We start from the raw sequence: 26,768 nt of genomic DNA on the forward strand, positions 1-26,768 counted from the left end.
GGGGGGGAGGCGGAGAAGACTGTGGAGGCAAGGTGAGAAAAAGCAGATTTAAGAAGATATTTCACCAGGAGTTCCTGTTGCTCCATGGAACAAACTCAAGGTCTGGCATAAAAGATGGTAGGAGTGAAGTCACTAAGTGGCACCCTCAGTTAAAACCAGTAACCAAAAGTTTTTTTTAGTGCTATCCTGTTAAAGTCATAACTGTGTAAATGCAACGAAGCTAAAGCAGCATGCTGAATGCGTGCACGCTGAGAGAGGCAACAGCATTGCTGAAACAGCAGATCCAGCCCTTCTAGCTGCATCAAGCCAATTCAACAGGCAAGTCTCCTTCAGTCTGTACTTTCCAATGGCAATCCTGCTGCTGGGCATACCATGTCTCATCCATTTTCTGGCTGGCTCTTATAGCAATAGCAAGCAACCCAAGGTATTTCATGGAGATTAATGGCCAGCTGCCATAAAAGCCTTTTAAAGAGCCTTTTGGGGTTTCAGGTCCTATTAAAAAAAGTAACTTGTTACCCTTTGTTTGCATTGCCGTCATCTCCTCAAAGTGCCCCAGAGACCATGCTGTTTTCCTGGCAGCGATCTGCCTGTCCACAGCATAGGCAAAGAGGTCCCTGTGGTGATCTGTAGTCAGCTATGAAAACTACCTTGTGCAACCCTCTCCAAGAGTGCTAGAAGTTGTATGAGGGGAGGTAGGAAGAAGAGGGAAACATTTATTGAGGCTGTTTCCTAAAACACTCTTTTCTGGGGTCTCCACTGTCTGTTTCCATCTTTAATGCCAGTTCTCCGAGCTCTGATGCCATTGCTTTTGCAGCTCAGAAGCATTCCAGAGCAACTGTACTCCAAGCACAATGAAGCAAAACTGAAATAATGGAACAGAGACCAATGGCCACCCCATTCACATAATACTCATGATGCTGGATTTCCTGCATCCAAGAACCCATCTACTTCTGAAAAACTTTGCATCTTTACTCCTTGCCTTAAATAATGTTAAAAAGAAAAACCAAACCTGACCAGTGTCAACAGACCTGAGCTATGTTTTGTGCAATTTCTTTGTTGACTAAAATCATGGCCGTTACAAAAAGCCAAATGAAGCCTCTACTTCTACCTAAGCCATCTCATTGAACTGTGTCGTTTAATTTGCTCTTAACATTCTCCAAGGAAAGAGATACTTTACATAGCCTAGTCAGTGCTTAACCACTCTCACAGTTGGAAAGATTTTCCCCAATATCCAACCTAAACTTTCCCTTGTTGTAATTTAAGGTTTCTTGTCCTGTTCCCTAAAGCCACAGCAAATTAGCATATCACCCACCTCTTCATAACTACCCTTCCTGTATTTGAAGACTTATCAAATCCTCTCTTCAGCCGTGGTTTTCTCTAGACTAAATAATCTCAGTTCTTCTAACTTTTCCTCTTAAACATCATGTTCCTGGACCTCTAATAATGTTCCTTCTCTCTTCTGGAGTTTCTCTGGACTCTTTCCAATTTGTCTACATCATTCTTGAAGTTTGGTATCCAAGACTGGACACTGTACTTCAGCTGAGGCTTCATCAAGGCTGAACAGAGAGGAAAAGTCTGGCAACACTCCTGCTAACATAACCCAGTGGATTACTGGCTTTTTGTGATAACAGCGTGCTGTTGACTCATACTGCACTTGCAGTCCCTAGAATTCCCATCTCTTCCGCTATGGATGTACCAACCCTGTTCAAGAGGGTGAAGTATGGCACTACAGCACTGACACTGGGTCATTTGGATACTTTTCCACTGGAAGCTGGACCAACGCCCAGCACTTCTCCCATAGGCTAGTGGACAGCTATCGGATGGTGACAACTGTCAATTAGTTTAAACCAGGACTCTAATGCAAGATGCAAATCAAGACCCAACCCGAATTCTCTATTTATGTGAGCCTGCATTTACATTTGAGGAATCGGGCAAGGGAGGCTTTTGCAGAACATGTGCAAGAGAGATCTGGAACCTTGTTGCCAGCCTTGGCCATTTTCAAGGGGCCTAGGCCAAGCTGCAGAAGCGTGACTAAGCAGAAGGCCCCAAAGTCTGGTTTGAGTGACCACAGAGTGAACCTTTGTAGATGTGACAACTGGCTTGGTCAGCAAAGTAAAGGAAGCCATCAACTTGTCTAACTAAATCAGTAATGAGATGCAATTTAACAAAGCCCGACGAGAGATATTCTAAGGGAAGACTCATACACTAAAACCAAATATACTATATAGTAGCTTTATCTTACAGTATCCATGTAACCAAATGTACTAGATGCTGTTTTGCTATAATGGATATATTTTTGTTCCGTTTCTTGATAGGTTGTAAAAAAAACAAAGCAGCTTTGTTTACAAAAGACCATACATTTTGGGAAAGAGAAAAACAGAATGAGGGCAAGCAGTATTCCCTAATGGTGAAGGAAGGAGATAAAAGTCCTTCCCTCCAGAAATCTAATTATCACAGAAACATAAACCCCAGCTAATTGGCATATTTCATGTCTGCAGGGAAACTGGTTCAGTCCAGTTTCATACTTTTCAGTAAAACAAAAAATATTTAAATAAAATGAATCAGAAATAATTTATTAGAGCATTAGAGCCAATCATCTATAAATATGGGATGGGGTACGGCTGGAGGGAAATTTGGAGAACATGGCAAATTCAAGAAGACCGACTGCCAATGTGCATGCCACCCTCTTCCCACCGCTTGAGACTCCCCAGCTGATATCGGTGAGACTATCTTGTGCTGCCCTCCGTAGCCAGATGAACATTTATCCCAAAGTCTGTTTTGAAGTAGAAGCAAAGAAGGGGTCAGGCTGTGGACCTGTTTATGCCTCTTATCACTAGCCAACCTGCAAGGTTACTTGTTAAGCTGGGTACCAACCTACCTGTCTCCTGGTTTAAACTCCCTAGAGATCTTAGTCTTCTTCTTCTTGTGCTTCCGCTTCAAGTTTTTGATGGAGAGGGGAATGCTCTTCTTGCGCCCTGTGCCGCTGCCACTCTGAGAAGAAGCTGTGGAGCTAGCAGAAGAAGTCACAGAGCTGGTGTCATCGGTGTCATCGGCTGCCTCGTCATCAGCATCTTGCTCCATGGACTGGAGCCTGTAGTTGGATGATCCATCCTCTTTCAGCAGGAATGGGGGCTGTTGCTGTCTCCCAGGGGCTTCAGTCATCTCCTTCCCCGTCTCTTCAGGCTGCTCTTCCTTGAAAGCCCCTGTGTTTAGTGTGCCATTGCTAGAGTCCTCTACTTCACATTTGGGTCTGGTTTTAAGCTCTTCTGATTTCTGGTCGGCAGCAGCTGAAGACTCTGGGTCAGGTGGTTCACCAGTAGCCTGAGAATCTGGTGAGCAGGACATGATCTTCACTATCTGCTTCTTCAGCAGTCTCCTCACCTACAAAAAGCACGCCTAGTCAGTACACGAAGTAGGGTGCAGGGTGTCTGGACACATAAACAACACATTAAAATAGCCAGCTTTAGGCTTGTACAGAAGAGATCATTTGGCTCATCGCCCCCTCTTCATGCTCCCCCTGCCCAAGAACATTGACAAAGCAGTGGGTTATTGCTCTCAAAATTAGCATGCTGGCAAAAAAAAAAAAAGCAGCTGCCAACACATATAGCCATGGAAACGTTTTCCTGAAGAGGAAGAAATACTGGCCAGAGCACTGGGGTAATCCATTTCTGACATGACTAAGCAAGGGCCTGGGGAGCAAGCTAGAACAAGCATTTTCAGTTTATACTGTGCCCCTTGTTATGAAATATCACTTTGCACACTTTCCAAATTTTAACTAAAAAAAGCATCCAAGGCTATGCAGAAAGATCACTGCCCACACCACTGAAATGCAAGTGTCTGGGGGAGGGGACATGACACTTCACAAGACTCCAGGGAAGTAGGGCTAGAAGGAACCTCCTGAGGTCACCTAGTCCGTCCCTCAGCTTAAGGCAGGATCACCTCTGACTAAACTTTTCTGTCTGTGTAGCCTGCTCTTGACAATACCCAGGGATGGAGAGTCCTCCACCTCTCTCGGTAGCCTGTCCAATGCTTAGCTATCCTCAGAGAGAAAGTTCTTCCTAATTCCAACCTAAATTTCCTCTGCTGCAGTTTGAGACCATTTATCCTACAATGCACGATAACCCAGGCCAAAAGAGAGCATAGGAAAGGAACGGAACGGAACACTTTCTCCGCTTCATTACCGAAGAAGGTATATACGTGAATAACACGGAATTCAAGGAAGCCAGAAAAGAGAAAAAAAATCCTTTAGGGGCTCTTTGGTATCATGTCTAAAAGGTGGCAGCTATGACATCATGGGGCCCTTTCTGCACACCACTGTAGCATCAGGCTGTACTTCACTCAGTTTGATAAGGTCACGGCACAAGGCAGCATAGTTGTGCGCAATTGAGAGCCATTACACTTTATTGCATCACACTTTATATCCCGTGACTTTTATTGGAAGGCCAAGGTTTAAAAAGAGAGAGAATTTAAAAACCAAGCTACCTGAATCACGAATGCTTGAGCAGACATACTAGCAATATGAATGCTCCAACTCTCACACCCCCAGCTAAGCTTTCAAATGGTTTTCCTGAGAACGCACCTTCTTGGCGACAGACCCTTCTCCTAGAACACAATTTCTCTCTGGGCACTCGCAGGTGATTTTTGCAGGTTCCACCTTGTCAGGAAATACATAGAGACATCTTTCTCCAAGCTGCCTCTGCGCATGGTCAAAGCATCCCAGACGCTTTACCCTATTGGAGTGAGAAGACAGAGTTACCTCCGATGGACATTAGCTCAGAGCAGAGTAAAAGAAAATGGGCACCCCAGTGATTGCTACTCAAATGATGGATCTTCCTCCGGTTAGCACTACTTAATTAAAATGGAGAGCTGTCCCTATTTAATATTCCCTGAATTGCAGACCTCTCACATACAGAGGTCCAAGGGAAGAGGTACAGAACTTCCAAGCAACCAAGGGATTGGGAGAAGACAGCCCCTGCCTCACATGCTAGTTACCCTGGTTCCAAACTCCCCAAATGAATTACAAAAATAGGCCTTAACTTCTGTATTTATTTTATTTCCATAGGCGGGGGGGGAGGGGGGGGTGGCATGTTATAGACCAACTCATTCACCTTACAGACTAACCTAATTCATTATGTCAAGAACCACTGCTCTTGAAACTGCCTCAAACTCAGGTGGAACTGCAGTCCACGGTGCTGCTAGTTCAGGTGAAAACCCAGCTAATATTGCATGGTTTCAAAACTTGTGTTTGGCCAACATGCACAACTCATTGCCTGCAGGGGGTGCCAGATGCTCCTTGATGATGGCACTGTGCCTTAGACTAGAGCAGCAGTTCCCAAACTGACAGACTGCACACCACCAATTTAAAAGGATACAACCTTAAGTATCACCAGCAATTTTGTCATATAAAAGTAATTATTATAAACCTGTTAATGCATACTACTGACAGGTTGTCTGCATACCACTGGTGGTACCCATACCATAGACTGGGAACTGCTGGACTACAGCAAAGTGAGCCTTCCCTTCCCAACTCAGAGCTTCTCTACTTTTAGAAAACAATGTTCAACCCAACACAGAATAAACGAGGAAGGGAAGGGAAGGGAAGGGAAGGGAAGAAGCAGCAAGCTGTCTCCAGGCATTGCTTACTTCATGTGCTGTTTGGCTAAAGCAGTGATTCTCAACCTTTTTGGACCCAGGGCACCCTTCACTGCATTTGAGGCCCCTCCATGACTTGTGAGTTGAGTGGCACCAATTGCAAAAACTTAAATTACAGTGCTTAGCTTACCCCTTTGTGGAGGGGCTGGGCAGAGGGAGTGGAGGACCCTTCAGGCATGGACATGCCTGAGTCTGCATTTATACACTTAATTTATCAGCTTCTCTCTTATGCCTGGTTTATCTCCTTAGCCCTTGTGGCACCCTTCTAAGAGCCTGGCAACACCCTGGTTGAAAATCACTGGGCTAAAGAGCTTTTCTACAGCCCTGCTATGTTAAGTTAAAAATCTAAATTGGCTCATCATATGATGCTTCCCCAATAGCTGGGAGATGTAAAGTGTTTGGGGTAGTTGGCTGATAAGAGCTCCCTTCCCAAGGGGCTGGTACCAATATTGCATTTCCTGGCTGTTTACTTGCAGAGGGTTGTGGGCTGCTGGAAAGCTAAAAGACACCTTTAGCAAATCTCACCTGGATAAATTCTCCTGTGTGATTACAGATGGTGGGGGGCTCACGCTGTCATTACCTCCAGGACAGAAGCTCTTAGTGATCCAAGTAACCTTTAGTTCCACAACTTGTACCTGGGAAAAAGAAAAAAAAAAGCCCATTAGCTTCTGAATTCATAAACCTGCAACACAAACAGAAAACATGACAATTTTTGCTCTAATACCACCAGTGTTCATCGCTTGAGGGTGAAGGAATCCTGGGCTGCTGCCATTAGTGCATTAGCGCTTCTCCATTAAGTAAAGGTTCTTACATCCATCGTATCCCTAAAATGCTCAGAATACAACAGCTAATGTTTGTGGAGTTTCTATTTCTTCCATTATGGTTATGCCTGGTTTGGCAAAGAGGTTACAGCTCACCACAATCCTTAGGGAACCCTAAAGCGGCTGAATCTCAACCAAATTCCCTGCTATCCTTGGGCCCTAAACTGCATAGATAGTCAGAAACCTCCTCTTCAGGGACAGGAAGGCCTAACTCAGAGTTTCGAGAGCAGAGATGGTTCCGATTCTCTCCAAGCAGTGGAAATCCAGTCACAGGCTCGTTCTGAGAATCCCAACTTCACTGCCACATGAGCCCCATCCTACTTCCTCTTGAACCCTGGCCCCACACTAGGCACAGGTCTCATCTTGAAATTCCTAGATGCGACTGGGAAGGAGACAGCCACAGGGACAAGGTGAAAAGAGGGGTAAGCCTACAGTCTAAACATACCCTAAAGCACCACCCCAATTCCTAACCTCATGCTCAAAAGTTGCCATCAGCTCAGCAAGCAGAAACCCTGAAGTTCACCCTGCAAACAGCACTTGTGTGGAGACATCAGAAAAGCAGAACCACCATCAGTTCCCACCCGTCCTGAAAAGATCTAGACAAGCTAACAAGAATCCAGCGAGCTGCCAGCCAGGGTGGCGCTCCCCCTAGCAAGCAGCTGCATCAGCTAGCCAGCCCGTACCTCTTCCACCACCACTCTGAACTTGCTCTTCGTGCTCAGGACAGGCTTCACTCCCGAGAGCCACTGCACACTGGAAAAGACTTTTGAGGGTCCGATGAGAACTTGCCCAGGATAAAAGCCATATGAATCGTCAAAGAAAAGACCCTGAAAGAAAAAACAAAGCAGTATAAAGGAACCGTAAGCTCAGAGAAAGTAGCTGATATCGGAGAGCATTCTGTTTGCAAAGGCATGGGAGCTATATGTTCCTCTCCTTTCTTAAGCACTGCGGGTACTTCTCACAGAAGCAGCTAGAACATAGACTCCCCTGCTCTTAGAGCTGGCTCATTCCTCTGCTTAAGCCATACTACTAGTCTCTATAGCAACTACCTGCTTGTCACACATGCCCAAAGGATGACAACTGGGATGGGGAGAAGCAAAGGTACTTGCAAGAAATGGAGGAGCTTGATTTAATGCAGGGGATAGTCAAGATTAGGGGCCCACTTAATTTTGCAAAAACTGTGAACGTCTGTCTGGTCTCCAATGGTGTCCCTCAGGGATCAGCGCTTAGGTCCGTGCACTTTAACATCTTTATCAATGACTTGGATGAGGGGGTGGAAAGCACAATGATTAAGTTTGCAGATGACACCAAGCTGTGGGGAAATGCAGACACATCTGATAGGATAGGATAAGGACCCAGGATGACCTTGACAGACTGGTCCTATGGGCTGAATGCAATCAGATGAGGTTCGATAGGGACGAGTACCAGGTCCTTCATCTGGGTAAGAAAACCTTCACTACAACTATATGATGGGTGGTTGTCCACTGGCTGGCACTGCATCTGAAAGGGACCCAGGAGTGACAATCGACCAGAAGATGAATATGACCCGATAGTGCAAGATGTCGCCAGCAGCACAAACAAAACTCTGGCATGCATCAGCCACTGCTGTGTTGCACACAGATCCAGAGAAGTGCTCCTCGTCCTCTATTCAGTGTTGGTGAGGCCACAGCTGGAGTACTGTGTCCCGTTCCGGGCACGGCACTTCAGGAAGGATGTGGATAAGCTCGAAAGGGTGGAGAGAAGGAAGACCTGTGTGGAGCAAGGGCCTGGAGGATAGGCCCTATGAAGAGACTCTGGGAACTGGGTTTGTTCAGTCTGAGCAAGAGAAGACTGAGAGGTGACCTGATAGTGGCCTACAAGCGTCAAGGGTAAACACCAAGATCTAGGGGAGCAACTCTTCAGAAAGGCACCCCCAGGGAGGGCTAGAACTAACGGGCACAAACTAAGTGAGCAAAGATTTAGGTTGGACATTAAGAAAAAACTTCTTTTCTGTAAGGGTATCTAGAATCTGGAACATGGTTGCAGCAGAGGTGGTGCAGTCACCACACTTGGAGATGTTCAAGAGGAGGCTGGACAAGCACCTCGTTGAGCTCATTTGAGCCCAATAACCTCCTGCTCATGGCAGGGGACCGGACTTGATGATGTTACAGGTCCCTTCCTGTCCTTTGATTCTATATATTGCATTGACCGTGATTTCCCATGAAATTAACCTAAAAAACACCAGCATGTTATTCATAAAATAAGCTGTTTTAGAATACCAACCGCGTGATAATCACTGCAGCCATAGATTGCATGACTGAGAGTTACCGTCTGGTACAGATTAGGTTGGGAGCCGTGAACACCTGATTTCTTACCCCTGCTCTAACAAGAATATCTATGGCTTTTGGCAAGTCACTGTACTGTTTGGCTTTGGCTTTACTGGTTGCCAAATGGGAATAATAATTCCCAAGTACTCAATGGACATGTTAGAGGGATTAGTCATTAGTGTTACAAGGGTTTTCATCTTTAGGTTATAAATTATCATCAAGCCACCAATGACCTTCCATGTATTCTTTGTTGTCGACACTAGGGGTGACCAGAGCTAAAGAAACAGGGGCGGGGGCGGATGTAGAGGTTTAATAATGCAATTACATGTGTTAGGACTTTTTTAACTGAATATTTTAAGTCATGTAATGCATCAAAAGGACAAAAAGCAGGGCTATAAAATCTAAATCAATAAAGGCCAAGAATACTCATAAAAATTCTGGGCACTAGAGCTGGAGTGGGCTGAAATAACAAATGGAGAGGGGCAATGGTCTGGACAAATGCTAACCGTTGCATTTCTCCACTTGTTATTTCTGAGCACTCCTGATCTAGTGCTCAGAATTTTTATGAGTATTCTTGGTAGCAATTCTATGTGCTTCCACTGGAAATACTGTACAGTATAGAAACTCCATTATGAAAAACTGCCAAGGAGCATACTCTAACAGTCAGGCCCCTTTAAAAGGTGTTTCCAGTTGTGCACCCAAAATGACAAGTCACTGTTACAGTACAATACATATTACGAAACTAAGCTCTATCTTTACAAAGAGGCAATTTCGATTTTGAGATCAAACACTGGAGAACAATTAGACAGAAGCCAACTCTTTGGAGAAAGAAGATCCCTCAAGAGAAGAGGGATCATATTAAACTTTGGATGCATTTGAACTTCAGCACAAGCACTGCTTTGTCTCTAGCGACGCAACAGAGCTTCACTGGGTGAGACTGACTACAATGTCAAAAAAATGTCAATAGCATTAAACACAATTCCTTCAGTCAACCCCCTCAATACTGTTACTATTATGAATAATAATGAAAAAGCTTCAGAGCAATATCCAATGCATTCTTGCTGACAAAGAATGGGAGGAAAAACTGAGCTAATGCACAACCTCTGAAGGGTGGGTGTTCTTTAGTCTCAACCTGGTTATCAATGGGCCTGTCTCCATTCATGCTGGAACCAACAGCTACATTCTCCATTCAGGAAATAGCAGAGATCAAAACAAAAAACAGGTCAGGATTTAAAAAGAAGGTAGACTGACAAAGTGAGTTCTCAAAAATTAGTTTTCAAGCATCCTAGTTTGAGAGCACCACTCAAACACTATACGCTTTGGTCACTCCTTTCAACGCTGTTAAAAGGGTTCTTCTCATCCTAGCGATGTTACTAGCAGCTGCATCAGCCAGACCCCAGTCCCACAGTTTCACTAACTGTAATAACTGTTCGATTTAGGTTTAATAGGCAATACATGCAACAACCTGGGAACTACGACAAACTGCAAAGGATTGTGGCCTGGCCAACCCAGCTACTTGAAACAGCTGAGTTACAGTAGAGCCTTTTCAAGTAGGGGTGATTATACTGTGGAAAGAGTGAAACTGGCTTTATTTTGAGTATGTTTATAAGTCACTTGAAAGGTTATTGGCCTCCTCACCTTCTTGCACCTAGCACTCATGTGCGTTACTTGTAACGCTAGCCAGAGTAAGATTTTAAGTTGGTGTCCTGTTAAGAGTGCTCCACCCACATGAAAAAGATCTTGTAAAACCTTTTCAGTGATTCTCGTACCAAGTTGTAGCATTAATTATTTTCATTTGCTATGGCTTCGCCTGGGTTTCCTCCCACGGAAATTGTAAAACTGGAATTTCAGACTAACGTAAGCAGCCTCAGGAGGATCAATAACTTACCGAGTCGCTGACATGAGGACAGACGTCATACAGCTTTGCTCCGTCCTCTGTGCTCATAGAACACCTGGTTAAACAGTGTGGGAGAGATGGCGATGGTGAGATCAGTTACCTCAACAGTCAGATCTACGCAGAGCAGTGCGCTGTCTGGATGGCTGTGCCCATACGCCTGGATTTACCAATACTAGGCCAGACTGCACTACATTACTAAGTCTGAACACGATAAAAAGGGGTCTCCCCACCCCAATTCCACCCCCATAATTGTAGCTATGACCCGAGCGCACACATTAAAATGCTCAACTGAGTACAACAGATGTAGGAGGGAGTGGGATGCAGGGTGAGACTGTTTTACATGCTAGCACATTGGGTGCTCCAAGCTCTCACATCACATATGTTTCACAAGTGCTAGAACCCGAGTTCTGAAAAACTAGCAAAACTAGCCTCAACAGGCCTGCTCAAACACTTTCTTCCCAGATGTGAGAATTGTGGTGGGATTTCAAAATGATTCACTGGTGGGAAGATGTTCTGAAGCAGATGTCACTTCTTACACAGCCATGCCCAGACTACTGGCAGATACCCATGAAGACTGGAAGTTGCACAGCTACCTTACAACTGGCAAGAAACAGAGGCCTTTCTTTTCTTTAAAAAAAAAAAAAGAAAAAAAAAAGAGCTAGTAATCCCAAATGAACATGTGTTTGAGGTTCCTTAAAACTGCAGAGTTTTGTACCTGATGCAGAAAGTATCTGTAAGAATCTCCAGAATTACCTGCATCTCTTCCAGAGAGGGACTCAAACCTGGCACTGCAGTGTTCCCCCATTTATCATCACTGCTCATTTTAGAGAGACAGATACTTTATCTAGCTGGCAGCATTGCGAGCTTCTCACTGCACTGGAGTGTCGAGCAAGGCTCCTTTGCTCTCACAGATCAGTAACAAACTTTGCTGGTCACAGCAGGCCCTCAGCTACACTCACTGCATTCAGAGGCTTTTGGTTTAGAACAGGGTGAGTTTGACATCCCTGATTTAGATGGTAATATTGTTTATCACGGCCAAAGAATAGATTTCAGCCCCCTCTCTTAGTTGGGTTTGTTCTGCAGGACTTTTAAGAGATACATGTTAAGGAAGTCAGCAGCCATGACTTGCATGTCTTCAGTGATAAAAACAGTATCAACGCAAGCTGAAAACAGTGAAGACAAAATGACTCGGGTTAACAGATCAGGTTCAACTGCAGGCACCTTTAGCCACTGTCACCCAAGCTCCTGACCAGCTTTATAAGTAGAGTTACCACACGTCTTCCCTCCTGTTTTAAACCAAAATTAAGAATACCTCCTGCAGTGAAGACATACCCTAGGCAGCATCCAGGAAAGAAGCTGGGGTGGGACAGGAGCAGGGGGTGCAGAACGGGACAGACAACAGTCACTTTTCAAAAAAGAATTTCCCTTCGAGACCATGACCTCTGGATGATTATGTTAGGAATTAGTTTTACCTGACCAGTCCAGATTTGTCACCAATTGATGCCATTATCATCTCTCTGGTTGAGAGAGATTGGGGTTAAAGTTATTCTTTGTCCCGACTGTATTCTGAACCCTACTACAGCTGAGCAAAGGGCCTCCGGGGCAGAGTACTTACTGGCTGCCTGAGTAAGATGCTATGGCTGCTTCTAGTTTTCTTAAACAGACTAAGGTTACTAACCCCCTAGGTAAATGGAAATGCTCTGTAGCGGAAGCAAGAAAAAGTACCTGGCTCCATTGGAGAGCTTCAGGATGACCTGGTTCTTTAAATCGTAGACCTTGCCCAGCCAACAGTCATAAGCGATATAGTCACCATACATGAATGGCTGTAAGATAAAGGGTGAAAGAAACTCCAACAACTCACTTAAGTACCCCCACAACGCAGACTGGTGAGAGCACTCTTCTGCTCACTCAGAACTGAAACAACAGTGTTTGCTGTGAACCGGGATCAAGGTACACTGTAGAAGTGGTTGCTTTTCAGGGAAAAATGTAGCAAGGACAGCTGCATTCTCTAAACAACAGAAATAATTTTCGTTTTCATGGATCTTAACTTGGGCAGGGCCTTATATATTCTTTTGCAAAGTGCTGTTCAAATATTTTTTTTATCAGAAATAAACAGTTTTGCAAAGGAAGCCATCTTTTTTTTTGGGGGGGGGGGGGGGGGGGCAAAGGAAGCTTGGCTAAGTACACAACAGTAAGTTAGTCTAGTCTGCGGGAGCACATTACTTCCACCGGAGCAGAGAAGCCTATATCCTTCAGAGGGTCATCTACAGGTATCTTACTGTAGCATGACTGCAGCCTCCCAGATTTTGTTTCAAAGTCTTGATTTGCTCAAAAAAAACCAAACCACCACCAAAATGAACAGCGAATCTTCTCTCGCATTTGATCATCTGGAAATCACCTACCCACTCAAGAGATAGCAAAGGCAGGGAAAGCCAGAGATAACTTCCAGCTGGACAGATAAATGCTTTGCTCTTTTAAAGATTTTTGCAACCTGTTGATATAGTAACTGTATGCATTGCAGGCCAAGACTAAGCTGTTGCCATGGGACTGCCATGGTCAGGTGATCACATGAGCTAATCACAATGCAGAAGCTTCTCTCACTCTTTAAGGCCGACTTAGTTAACCGGATTTCGAAGCGCGAGCAGAAATATAGGAGGTAAGAGGGTGGGGGGTAATGCATGTCCCTCTTTCAGTGATGATGTTTCTGGTAAGATTTAGGTAGGCAAGGAAACACTGATGTCCCCATCCTCCAAAGATAACTGCTCGCCCAGAATACGAACGTTGCTCCTGCAAGTCATTCCCACTCGCAGGAGAAGCATCCAAGAGGAAGGGAGCAGTATCTCACCCAGATATGCTGCAGGTCTTTGCTGTTGACAGGATAGAGGATGCAGTTGGTTCCTACCAGCTTCACAGCACACTCTATGTTTACATCGATGACTGTCCCGCACTGGCTGTCCTGGAAATGCAAGAAGGGGGGGAAAAAAAAAAAAAAGGGTCAAAAAAAAAAAAAAAAAAAGGGTCATCAACTGGGGAAAATTCTCGGGATATCTGTGTGCCCTGCATATAGATAACAAGGAGCACAAATCCCTGGAGGGGAAGCCATCTATTCATCATAGAACGGGTACCGCTGTGCTCTGGAGAGAGCACTTCATGCCAATTTAGAGCACCCAACGTCAAGGATCAAGTGAGGAGCTGCCTGCACCACGTCCTTTCACCCCTTCCTCCCCGTTATAAGTATAAATAGCTCTTGCTGCCGCAGCCCAGCACCTCCTGCCTTGTTCACATAAGGAGACAGCTACTTCAGTTGCTGCAGTAAGACAGCTGCTGCTTGTTCAGCACTCTGACATTTGCATCCATTATAGCTTGGCTCCCAGAAACACCCTGTCCTGTTACTGTTTCATTTAACAATGCCCTGCAACTCAATAGGATTTTCTCCTGCAGGTACTGCTCTATGCAGGGGTGGGGAGGACGAACACCAGCGGTCAAAAGTCTCTCTGTGCTCAGGTACTACCGGTTCAACACGAGTCCTAGCATCTTCGTTTACTGCTGGAAGCCAGCGCGGGAGATAAATCGGGGTCTTTTCCCATCAGACCCAACGCAGTGAATCATAAGATTTCGAGCCAAACTGCTTGCTTGCTGGTCCCATGAGAAGACATTGCTATTATCTGCCTCACTCATGCTGCAGTAAGGAACCAAAGAACGAGCCTTAATTTAAAAAGCAGACAACAAACCCAGGATGCAGAAAGCCTTCTAGAAAGCGGCTGGCAGGTAGCACGCAAGGCGCACACTGCGTATCCATATGGCACAGCCCGGCGTGGAAGAGCTGCTAGCCCAAACATTCTGGCAAATGCTGCAACTCCTTCGGCCTCCTGACAGCTGGTGCAATCAATAGCTTTATTTATTAACGACCACAGTCCATTACAAAAGCGGACTGTGGGACGGTGTGGCGAACGCTTGCCTCCTGTCGGCTTCGGTGCCTACCCTTATCTCCAACATCAAGGTCTGTTAGTAATGGAAACTTCGTGCTCTAAAGCAGTGGTCTCCAAAGTGGGGTGCGCAAGACGATCCCCACTGGGGCGTGGGAAGAACATATTAGAACTTCTATTTCTATTTATTTTATTTCATCTTTATCTCATCCTTTTTTAATTTCTATTTTTTATGTTTTATAATGTACATAATATATTAGTACAGCAGTACATGCATATAATTTATAAATAAATAAATATACATCTATTGGGGGGGGGTGTGCTCAAAATGTTTTTACTGATAGGGGTGCGCGATCAAAAAAGTTTGGAGACCGCCGCTCTAAAGGGATGCTGCCTTGCAAACGCTGAACAGCTACCTAAGCTTATCGTAGACTGGCTGTCCAGTCTCACAGGTTAAATACCAAGTCACACTCTAGGTCCAGCTCTTTGGGGGTATCCGCGTTTGCTGGTGCCCAGTGGGCTTTGCCTGGTCTCATGGGACAGGTAGTCAAAGAACAGACGCATGCGCTCAGTGGAGGAGTGTCCGGGGAAGCACTCATACAGACTGCTCAAATGAACCATAATTCTTCGCCTCTCTGTCCATCCCCCCAGCCACAAAGTAGGGCTGTAGACAGCAAGGCAAGAGGCACAGAAGCCATTTGCCCTTTCCCTTCCTCCTCCCTGGCTGCCTGGATGAGGCCCTGTCCATGACCCCTGCTGAACACAGCAGAGTTGTGCATGTCAGCAATGCATCTTCCCCCTCTTCTGAACAGAGCTGTGCTTGCTTTCCATGCACCTGGGAGACGAGGCAAGAAGGGCTAGGCAGGCAGAGGTTCGTTCTGGACAACCCTCCCTACACTGCACTGGCCATGGGGGGGAAGAACTACCCTCTCAGACCCACTATTGGCAGTAGGGCAGAAACCACGAGGGACTTGGGATCTGCGACCTGACTGAGCTACTGCAAATCTCACACAAACTGCTACACTGTGCCAAGAGTTACGTTCGTTCAAGCACTTCATCTCATTTTTGCCAGAATCATGCTTCACTTTTCTAGGCTGGCTGCTGGTTTCACAGCTCACACCAGCCCTGGTCAGTAAATCTTGCCTCCAGAAACCTAACTGAAGCAGCTTATTTCTTTGCCTCTATCTGCCCCATTCCTCCCATGCTCGATACCCACCTCACATCATTTTTTACAGTTCATTACCTTAGGTTTCTGACATTTGCTAGGAGTGCGAGGTAGGAAAACCCAGACATTTTGGCTTGTGCAAACGCTTCACAATGTTTTATTCCTTTCTGAAAAGATTTCTGGACCTCTACGTCTGTGCAAGAAGAGTCTAGCACTCCAAAAACCATGTTGCAAGTCTGGGGAGACTAATTTTTTTTGGAAAGAGTGCTACAAAATAGCCTTACACCCTCCCCAAGTGCTATGCCAAACCTCTTCCCCTTCCCAATCTGCTGCTCTGTTTTCTGCTCCCAGTTCTGTGCTGAGTTGCTACTCTGCCTTCTGCTCCCTGCCTGATCTGCTGCTCTGCTTTCTATCCCCTTTTCAATCTGCCACGGTGAGCCTGACCCTTTCCTGGTCTGCCATGTGCCACAGAAGCTGCCCGTGCAGCTCGTGGCATGTGCGCCAGCAGGATGGCCACCCCTGCTCTAACAGATAGAGATTTGCAAGACCCAACACATGGTTTCTGATCCCTCACTTTTCATTCCCAGATGCAGAGGCACACAGAAGCAAAGCAAATCAGAATGGACCAATATAGGGTTTCCATACAAAACTGACTCTCTTGTACTTGCTGACCGTTCTCCCAAAGCCACCACAGATATCTCAGAAGTCTCCTCATTGCTTTCATGCATCTCAGACAGTCGGTTTCCCATTCACTAACTGAAGCAGCACACCCAAAAATACACCCAACAAGGCAGCACTCTGCAACACAACAAATCTGGCAGTGTCTGTCTGCTGTGTGTCCGCACACCCTACACCCCTACCAGCCCATCCTGAGAGGCCTCCTAGCCCAGAGCGCTATGGAGAGGACAGGGTATGGCTCAGAAGCAGAGGTGTGGAGCCTGCTAGGAAGAGTCCAGCACAGAACTGGTTAGAGGTAGGGCAGGGCAACGATGCCAAGTCCATGGAGAAGTGGCATCAGACGCAGGAAAAGTACAGAATTGAACTGAGAAGAGCAAACTGCACTGCCTCTCATTGGGTGTTGAGAAACCCCCATTGAAAAGACGGTTCCAGAGAAGGATGAGCCAGGAGGGCTCTCCAAGGCTCCCAGTATACAACACCTCCCTCGCTCATTCTCCTCTATCCAGACCCCCCTTGCAGTGGAGACTCCCCTTCAGGAGCAATGGCAGCTTCTGCCGAGTCCAACTCAATGTGCATCTCCCAGAGTGCATCTTGTTCAAGCTGGCCTCGGTGACAAAAAGCCATCTCTTCTGCTGGACAAAGGCCTCCCTGCCTTCTTCCACCACCTCAGGGTCTTGTTTGCCATTTCAGACCTGTGATATTCTGCTACTTACTACAGATCTTGTTTTAAACACTCATCATCTGGCACTTCCTAGTCAACACCACCACAAGGGTTGGGGTTAGTTTGGTTTGCTTCTCCACCGTGACAGGTACTCAGAGACATGGCTGTACATCACTGCTGGAGGGAGAGAGGGAAGAGAAGGACTTTGGGAGAAGCCTCAGGACGGCCGGAGCCCAACTCTGATCGTCTCCCTTATGCATTTGAGGTTAACATATTTTACTGTAATAGAAAACATGCTAGCCCTGAAAGGGGAGGCCATTTGCTCGCCAACTGTGGCAGTTTGCTGAATATTAGCTTACCACAAGGTCTCGCTATTTCCAAGGAGAAAGCATGCCAGTTTACCCCTCTCATATTGAGTTCCCCCAAACTCTGCATCAACCATTTCAGACCATCTGCACTGTGCCCTGTCCAACCTCATGGCGCTTGCCAAACAACAGGGGACGGCCACACATCATTTGAGAGTCAAGACTTCACTGCTCAGTTCCAAAATCAGTTTCTCACAAGAAACAGCAGCGAGAATTGGATGGGGTTGGAAAGACGGTGTCCGATTACAGCACTCCGATTAGTTTAAATTGAGTCTAGAAGCCTGAATGATTCAAACCCTCTGTGCTGTAATGAATACATTCCTGGGCATCCATCTCGCTTCTCTTGGCATTCACATGGCAGATATAGTGCTGGAGAAACCCAGAAATTTGTGGGAGGCATCTCCATTTATCCAGCGTACTTTCCCATCCCAAGAGATCTACAGGAAAGTTGAGCAGCTCATGCTTCTCCTCCTCCCTTAACAACAGAAGCATGGCTGAAACAGGGTGGGACATTGATAAAGAAAGGTCCTTGTCCCCCGCTCTCTCTAGACTTTCCCTCATCTTTCATTTCTTTAAAAAAATGATCTTCTCATACCAGCCTCCTACTTCAAAAATAACGTCCGAGCTGTCTGTTGGGTAACACTCTTCAAGGGCAAGGAACCTTCTGCTGAGTTTTATAACTTGCTTCTAATCCCTTTTGAAAGAAGACTACCGGTGGCAGCGGTGATGGCTTCCTCCAACCACGTCTGTTCCACTTGGCAGACACAGAAGTTCTTCACAGCATGCTCCTCAGGGAAAACCATTTCCTATTTTCTATTTTGCTAATTGTAAGAAACCACCTAGCCAAGCATTTGTAAACATGCCCTCTCCCCTCCTGACTAATGAAAGATTCAGAATCCCCCTTCAGACAGTGCCGTGAATATAGAAACGGCTCCATGCGGTGAGTTTGCCGAGCCAACTGCTATAAGGCAACCAGCCCGCGCTTGGGGTTTTGGCAAGTACTCTGACTTTGACATTCAGTTAATGATTAAAGGATCCTGAAAGAAGGGAACAATGTAAAATGTGTTCCCTACAACTCACCTTGCAAATGTTTGAGGGGAAGGAAATCCCACTCCCATACCTCCACATTATAAACATCAACCACCTTTTCTTGTTCCATTGCAGGAGGAGAGAAGAAAATACCTTTTATTTTTATTTATTTATTTTTTTTAAAGAACACCACTGAGACGCCAATACAGCCATGGATTACAATTTTAGGCTGAAAGCAGGTTCCCCCCAGAAAAAGCCTTTTCTTCTGGAAGCTACAGACCTGCAAATTCACCATCTTATCCTAAGTACCTGTAAAGTACCAAGGTAACACTTCCAAGCATTTCCCTCCTTCCTTCCCCCACCTAGGGCTACTTTTAGGTAACTGTCTTTCAATTATGTATGTGTAAATGACTGTCTCCGCCCTGTTCTGATCCACTCAAAGCCTGGGACAATCCAGCCCCAAGATAAAAAGATTAAAAGAAAACCAGGGTGCCCAATGGGACTCAATCTAGAAGATCCCATTAAGCATCTCTGTGAATCCCACTCTGTGATGCTTAATTTCAGTTCTCAAACTGTGGATTTGTGTCTCCAGAGATCATCGGCAGACAAGGTTCTTTGGGTAAATGCGGTATCTTTCATTAGACCAGCTACACAGTTGGAAAAATTATTCTCTGCAAGCTTTTGGTCACATAATGCCCTTCTGTAGGCATAGGGAGGGTGTTGCTCCAGAGAAAACATCCTTGTTAACAGCAGTATATGGAGATAAAATAACAGAACTGATTACCCACGCATCAGACCAATTGTCTCTGCCAGTTTGTGTACACACAGCCAAGCCCTTACCTTTCTTTAAAAGTGCAAAGTTTCAAGAAGTTAAATGAATAAAGGATATCAAACTACAAGAATGCAGTTTTTGCAGAACACAATGATTAAAATCAAGGCTTCCTGACCACCAGTGACTTAAATAATGATTTAAATCAAATCCACTCTGGCCACCTCCCACTTACTGCCGGGTGGGACTTCACAAATAACTGCTCTTCTGCTCCGCTACCACTTCCCCAAACATTTTAAGAAAATATTTTGAGTTTATATGAAAAACTGGCTTTATTAAAGCTGAAGTCAGATTTTGAAACAAAGCATCTAAAAACAAACAAACCTCACCGTGAAACCACCACAACAAAATATTTGCTTCATTTTTTTTTTATTCCCCCACTGAAACAATTTACCAAACTCAGTACACAATCATGACCTCTCTGGATCAAGCTGAATCCACATCTTTTCAGCCAAAAAAACCTGTTTGATGAACATTTTGCCCATCGTTGCTGTCAGGCCCAAATATGGACTCTGCTACCCACCCATTCACCACAGCTGCAAGTCACCCTGCTTGCTATAACTAACTTAGTTAGGGGCCAATTATTTACCTCATCTCAACAGGTGGTGATGCTGCTGAAGGCAAATCAGGAGAAGCAATGGATACCCATACGGCAGAACATATGGCTAGGGGTTATAGGCTAGCAATTGGCAAGAGCAAAAGATTGCCAGGCTATATAAGCTCCTGGAGGGATTGTACGTCTCTCATTATGAGTACTGAACAGCATTTTCAATGTTTCCATCACGCAATCAATTCCACACATTTCTAGAAAGTGCGACTGCTGCAGCACAGGGCAAGTAGGGCTTTAAATGGTGTCAGCAAAGAGTAGTCTCCTGTTTAAACAAACTCTAGCTCCACTTCTGCTGAACAGGCTGTGACACATACTATGACTTAAATTGTCTTAGCAGCCTATGGACTTTTTACATCCAGCTCCTGGGACAAGACAGGTGGTGGTGTTGAGTGGAAGTCTTTTGCAAGCTTCTGCTCCATGAGATGGCATAGCTTACAGCAACAGAACTCTGCCTTTCCTGCCCCTTGGAAATGCTACTTCCAATAGATACTGCTGCAGACACAGGATTCAGTATGCATGTGGGCTTTCTGAATGCTGGGGCCACCCAAAGAGGCATGTGGTGATATTTCTGCAATGCTGGTTAAGCTGCTCTGATGAAAACATCTTGTGTATAAGAAGAAACTGATAGGTCTCCAAAACATTATTTGGCATGGTTGATTAGCTAAAACTGAGGCCCCTGGCTGACACTTACTGGTTAGTTGTGTCATACACGTAACCACATCTTCAGTTGTAACCTGGCCACATGTTCATGCAACTAATTGCATGATAAAGTACTAAAAAGCCACAAAGTTATTACATAATGGGCATGTCTACACATGCATTAATGCACCACTGTTACTTCACATTAAAGTTTAGTACCTGTAATAATGGGTACTAACTCAATGCACGGTAACTGGTGGTACTGTGCAGTAGCACCGATGGACCACCTTTGAGTGATGCTAATGCACAGTAGACTATTTTACTGTGCATTAGCACAACTTTTGCTGTGATGTGCTAATGTGCAGTAGAATTAGTCTACTGCGCATTTAGTGTCTTGTGCAGACATGCCCACAATGTGCAATAAAACTTTGTGGTTGGTTCCCCTCATATTCAATTTAAGGCATGGCCAGTGCTGATCAGTGCTCCTGACCAAGAAAGTAGAGTCTTGAAGGGCTCCCACATGTTCCCAGGGCTTGGAGCACCAGTCAGCTGATCCGTGCTCTAAGCTGAGAGAGCACTCCTGAGCCCTTCAAGACTATGGCAGGACTGGGAATGCAAGTTAGCCAAGTAGAGAGTACAGCATTTTGCTTCAGTGTGTTCCCATGGCTTGGACCATGGGCTAGGTGATCCCATATCTCCAGTATGACCAATGTCTCACTTCCATCCAGGTCTTACCCTTAAAAGAATTATGTTGATCCAGCAGACTGAAAAAAGTGGGACCAGGGTAGTTACTAGGTGTGTTCAACTTCTATCCTAGGGGATTCAATCTCCTAGAAACCCAAGCAATAGTACTGTGGTGAAACGTAGTAAGAAAGCAACACTTACACTTGAGCTCATGTGTCTGACCACATCCCGAGGGACCACAGAGCGATCCTCAAGCTTCAGCTGGGGAAAGAAAAAAAAAAGATATATATCAAATTAAATGACCTCAGATAACATTTGGCCCATTATGATGAGGTGCCAGTTTATTTAGCCACCCATACTTGGCGTTACTGGAATCCTGAGCCTTTTAAAATGTTCCTTTATATACTCATTAAGTTTCTCAGCACACTTGAAAAATATTGCATCCATTCACTACATTCATTATGTTGCAAATCAACAGCAAGGCAGAAAGAAGATTCAGAAGTCCTGACCCCCCTGGGGATATTAGCCACGGAAAACACACTCAGAGCCTACGTTTGGTATGCTGATAAATGGGGAAATAGGGGCAGAGGTGAAATTCAAATCCACAGAGCACAGGTTCTTTCCATCTCGTCTACAACTATTCACCCAAATGTTACCCAAGTTCCCCCAAATCTGCCATAAAGCATCTTAGGCAGGTCTTAGCTAGGGAAGCATATTAAGGGAGTGTATTTTCTATTCTACCAAGCAATCACCTCAACACAAGTAAAACACAGAAATCATTAGCCCTGCAGCCAAACAAAGTTAAAAAGCCATAACCTATAATACCTGCTCTGAGAAATTGCTTGCACCTTCAGACTTGGTCAAGCACGCCCCTGCCAGGTGGCAATAAAGCACCACTAAAAGCGGAGGTGAAAGCTTTAGTCATCTACAGCATGTTTTGTAATCCACACTCCACAGTAATGAGGTAGAAATTAGTTGCAGGATGACTGTGGCTGAAAATGGAGCAGCTATACAGCCATAATGCACTCAGTACCAGTTCGTATGCAGCCACAAGCATCTGGACTCATTTAAGTGAGGGAAAGGGGGCTGCATGGGGTAGCAGCCTCTGGTGTGCTGTTAGTCCCAGGCAGGTAGTCCCAAATTCTAGTTCTCAGTTCTGTGCAGCCTCAGACATGTCAGTTGAGCTTCATTTTGAGACACTCCTGTCTGTTAAGCAGAAGCAAGAGTGACCTACTTTTTAGGGTTGAGGATACATTCATGCCTCTGCTGCACTTAAAGAGCACTGAAAATGCGCTAAGTACCAAAGTACCATTACTGCCACATTGGAGAAGTGTCCTGCAAAGTACAGGAGTGGAGGACTGAATGCATTTCACACCTTACTTCTAAATCAAAGCATCCAAGGCTTCCCCTGCCCTTCCCCATCAATCCCAACCTCAAGTTAGCCCTGCTTCATCATCAGCTATGAATCAGCATTTGGTATAAATCCATGCACCAGAACGAGGCCTATATTTACTGATTTTTGTAATCCAAGAACTAGAGCTGGCACCAAACCAAACATCTTGGTATATGTAGTCTTTTTTTTTCTTTTTTACTAAAACATGTTATCTGCAGAAGAGTAACTTGCCAATGATTAACTCTAGGACTGTTCCCAGATGTGCCCGTGTCTGTCTTTGTGGATGTTATGCCCATATGCCACCATCTGAAATGGCTTTACTGCCTCTGTCACCTCTCCCACCTCACAGGACTAGAGAGAGTTTAAAGTATTTCTGAGGTCACTGGTAATCATCACAGAATTGGAAGGGACCCTGAAGGTCATCTAATCCAACCCCCTGAAGACATGCAGGATTTGCTGTATCTAAACTTTCCAGACAGATGGCTATCAAGCCACCCTCTGAAACCTCCAACAAGAAAGAGACAGCAACTTCTCTAGGGCTGTTACAGGTAGAAAGCTTTTCCTCAGATTTAATCTAATATGACTTGCTATCAGTATAACGTATTATTTTAACATTAAAACTGCCAGCAATTACAGTGTTGACATGCCAATAAATTGTCAAAGCTGGGAAATGTGCACTGGCTACTTTAAGAATTAGTTTATTCTGAAGCTGAAAAAGTATAATTAAGCTTACATTCCAACATGCATTAGAGTCATTTATTCTTAATGACACTTGGTGGTTAAATTTGCAATGCATCACGTTTTACCCTAGCATCAAGTCATTCTATGTTGTTACATATTATATATTGCACCTGCAGCATCCATAATGGCAACAAGATTATCTTATGCTGAATGAGCCTGGGAGTACTCAAACGTTTCACTATTTATCATAGTCTAGTAACAGCTGGAACTAGTGTTCTCACCCTGCTGCTAGCGATTCACACACGGAGAATGTGGCCTGAGCACGCCACCTTCCTGGGACTTGTCTTCACCGCTAACTTGAGAGAGAGTTGGTTTTGATTTTTATTAGATCCTTTCCTTCTTGAATTAGCTCAGAGTTTTCTCTCTACAGGTTGCCATTGCCCTGGTTTCTAAATCTCCTTGCTTTAAAAAAGGTAGCTCCCCTTTTAGAGCAGATAAGACTGACCTGGTCTGGTGACCAAAATGAGCCTGCAAAGCAGTGCTATTGTGTATGCAGGGGTCTAGCACCTGCCAATACTACCGAGAAGTTTGGCTGTCACAATTGACTACTAAACCCCAGAAGACAACTTCAAGGAACAGTTCATAAACACCTGACATTCAAGTCACTTAAGCTCTTTCTCTTATACTGTACCTTGCAAAAGAATGGTACCAATCGAAGTGCTGTCCCTCCATCACAAATTATGGATTTAAGTGCTGAAAAAGCACGATCAAGCCAAAACCTACACCTGATTCATAATTTATCCCTACAAAAAACCACCTTTCTGTATTCAAAAATCATATGCCTTGGTAATGGAAGCAAGAAGCTGAAGTCCCAATTCCTTTACTTAGCTATTTCCAAGCAAGGTCCTCATAAAAACCTTCATGCCCAATGGCAAGGGATGCTTCTCCAACACACAGCAACACGTGTATTTAAAATAATCATCCTGCCAGCCCAAGACACTCTATACATATTCCTCCCACTGCCAAAGGAGGAGCGATCAAAAACAGGCAACAGATGTTAGTCATGTTGCTTAATGTATTAAGGGAAAGCCCTTGGAAGCAATGGTGATGAGCCCAGTGTAACAACCTACACACCAGCCCTGGCATGAATCCATTTCTTCCTACTATTCAGATGCCTTGCCCCTGGACAGCACTCAGCCTTGCATCATACCTGGCTCCAAGCACCACAGCCTCACCTCAGCTGGGAAAAGCTAGTCGACAGAGTCTTGGCTAGGTCTATTTTATTTTAAACCAAAATAGAGGAATACAAGTCATTTTGCCCCTTGCTTATAGCAGCAACTTAACAGCTAATACTGCCTAACACAAGCTTTTATGCCAATTTTAAATTGGAGTAGTCTATTGGCACACATATAACTTCTAAGATGCCTGATGAGTCTATTGGTGATACTGTTTGTAGCCCTTTCAGGATATGCTAGATTTCAATTCTCATTGTGTTACATTGGGATTGAACGCTATGGCTCTCCAAAGCTAATGGAAGATGAAGTGTCAGATTCTCTCTCCAAAATACCACCTCTTGCTAGCAGATCAAAAAGGAGAGCAATTTGTTTGCCAAGACCTGTGACAGGTAATAAACAGCAAACAGTTCTGAAGCCAAATGGAAAATGTCGCCTTAATACCAGAGAAGCATCCAAGATGGTTATGTGAACAACCAGCCTTATTATTTATACAAAACAAAGCATAAAGACAGGTGTACATCCTTCATGTCACATTTCACAGAACTCTCATCAGCTTAAAACCAAGGAACAACAGTTTTGTCCCCAGTTAAGTATTTCCAAGCTAGCATTTCAGTTCTGCTTGAAAGTAAATCACTCCCGTAGTGGATAAATGTCTTGCCATGGACTCCAGTAGGGTTGTGCGAAACAGCACCGTTACGTTTCGCCTTGTGTTTCAACCAAACAGTGTTTTGTATCGAATTTCATTTTTAGTTGAAACAGCTGGGCTGCCTCCCACCCTGGTGTAGCGCGGAGCCCTGGGAAGCAGCCCAGCTGGGCTGCCTCTGCCCCCGTTGCGCTGTACCAGGGGGATGGAACTCAGCCCAGCTGGACTGACTTCCCATCCCCAGCCTATGGTCAAAACATTTTGACTTTTGAAACGCTTCAACCAGCCTCATTTTGTTTTGAAACTCTTTCAACCACCTTTGTTTCATTCCAATTTTGCTGTTTCGACCTTGAAATTGGTCAAAACAGCATTGGAACGAAACACCTGGTGAAATTTCACACAGCCCTAGACTCCAGCTACCATTTTCCCCATTGTGCAAATATAAATGGTTTCTAGCTATCCAATAAACAGATTAAAAGGAAATGGTTCAAACTCCTCCCTGATATACCCCCTCTTTTCCCTTCTGGGGGAGGTTACTGGATAGTTGAGCAGCACTGTGTGGAGGACCACCTTTTGGTCCTGCGGGCCAGAAGAGTGGGGTGGGGCTAGTCCATGGGCCAGATGAAGTCCCGCATGCAAGGACTGGTTCCCAGGAACCCAGTGCTGCCCCCCTCCCACCTTCTGTTTGCCAGGATTGGTCCATGGGAGCTTGCAACACCCCCCTCCTGTCCCAGCATGCCAGGACTGGCCCCTGTGAGTGTGTGCTGGGATTTAGCACCTGATCCAGCACATAGGGCCTGGTATACCACCCAGGTCAAGAAATCTGGCCTGCAGGCTGGGTGTTGACCACCTCTGGTCTAGTTCAATACCTTCAAGCAGGAATAAAAGGTGCAAGTTTTTCTGCAAGCAACGGGACAGCCACGGACAGCAAAACAAGCATTCACCAAATCATAAGCAGTCTGCGCTCTGCTCAGAACAGCATAAGAAGGGCAAGCTAGAGAACAAGCAACAATCTGATGAACAAATGCATCGTAGGTGAAGTGAACTGATTGGTAACGGAACAGAAGTGACAGATAAGAACATAATTACCATTTACAGGGTCAGACCACAGGTCTATCATGCCCAGGATCCTGTGTCACACTGTGGCACAGAGTGGATGCTGAAAGGGGGAGTGAACAGGATATAGCCAGGGTTTTTTCCACTGTTCCTCTCTTGCTTGCAGCCTCTGGCATTTAAGCATTTGAGATGAGCATCTTGATTATATGCATCATCACCAGGCCCATCTGCTGACCCTCCAAATAGGCAATGACTGAACAAGTCACTGGCACCGAACGTCCCTCAAGAGATGCTCTCCAAGATCAACACCTGAAGAGAAGTTAGGAAGGAAACTCACACTTAACACAACCCATGCCAAGACTTCAGCCTCCAAGGCCTCTAAGAAAACTCCCTCTGCCATCAAAAGGATCATTTAACATTGTAAAATATCACAAGTGCTTAGGAGATGAAATGGAGTCTATAGCAAGAAAGGGAAAGGGAAGAAAAAGAACACCTTAG

General features: G+C 45.1%; 1 protein-coding gene across 1 annotated transcript in view; it reads right to left on the reverse strand.

Moving 5' to 3' along the window:
* Window positions 1-26,768, reverse strand: part of UBE2O (ubiquitin conjugating enzyme E2 O) — a gene marked incomplete at its 5' end in the record, with an annotated part of 91,421 nt that overhangs the window by 20,149 nt on the left and 44,504 nt on the right. Inside the window, 8 exons of the mRNA XM_019542818.1 lie at window positions 2,879-3,381; window positions 4,580-4,730; window positions 6,178-6,287; window positions 7,157-7,300; window positions 10,668-10,731; window positions 12,402-12,499; window positions 13,522-13,632; window positions 21,464-21,523. Coding sequence (XP_019398363.1) covers window positions 2,879-3,381; window positions 4,580-4,730; window positions 6,178-6,287; window positions 7,157-7,300; window positions 10,668-10,731; window positions 12,402-12,499; window positions 13,522-13,632; window positions 21,464-21,523 — 1,241 coding nt within the window. The remainder of the gene's footprint in view (window positions 1-2,878; window positions 3,382-4,579; window positions 4,731-6,177; window positions 6,288-7,156; window positions 7,301-10,667; window positions 10,732-12,401; window positions 12,500-13,521; window positions 13,633-21,463; window positions 21,524-26,768) is intronic.

This window comes from Crocodylus porosus, unplaced genomic scaffold (assembly GCF_001723895.1).
Source record: "Crocodylus porosus isolate Cpor-Errol unplaced genomic scaffold, CroPor_comp1, whole genome shotgun sequence".
Lineage (NCBI taxonomy): Eukaryota > Metazoa > Chordata > Crocodylia > Crocodylidae > Crocodylus > Crocodylus porosus.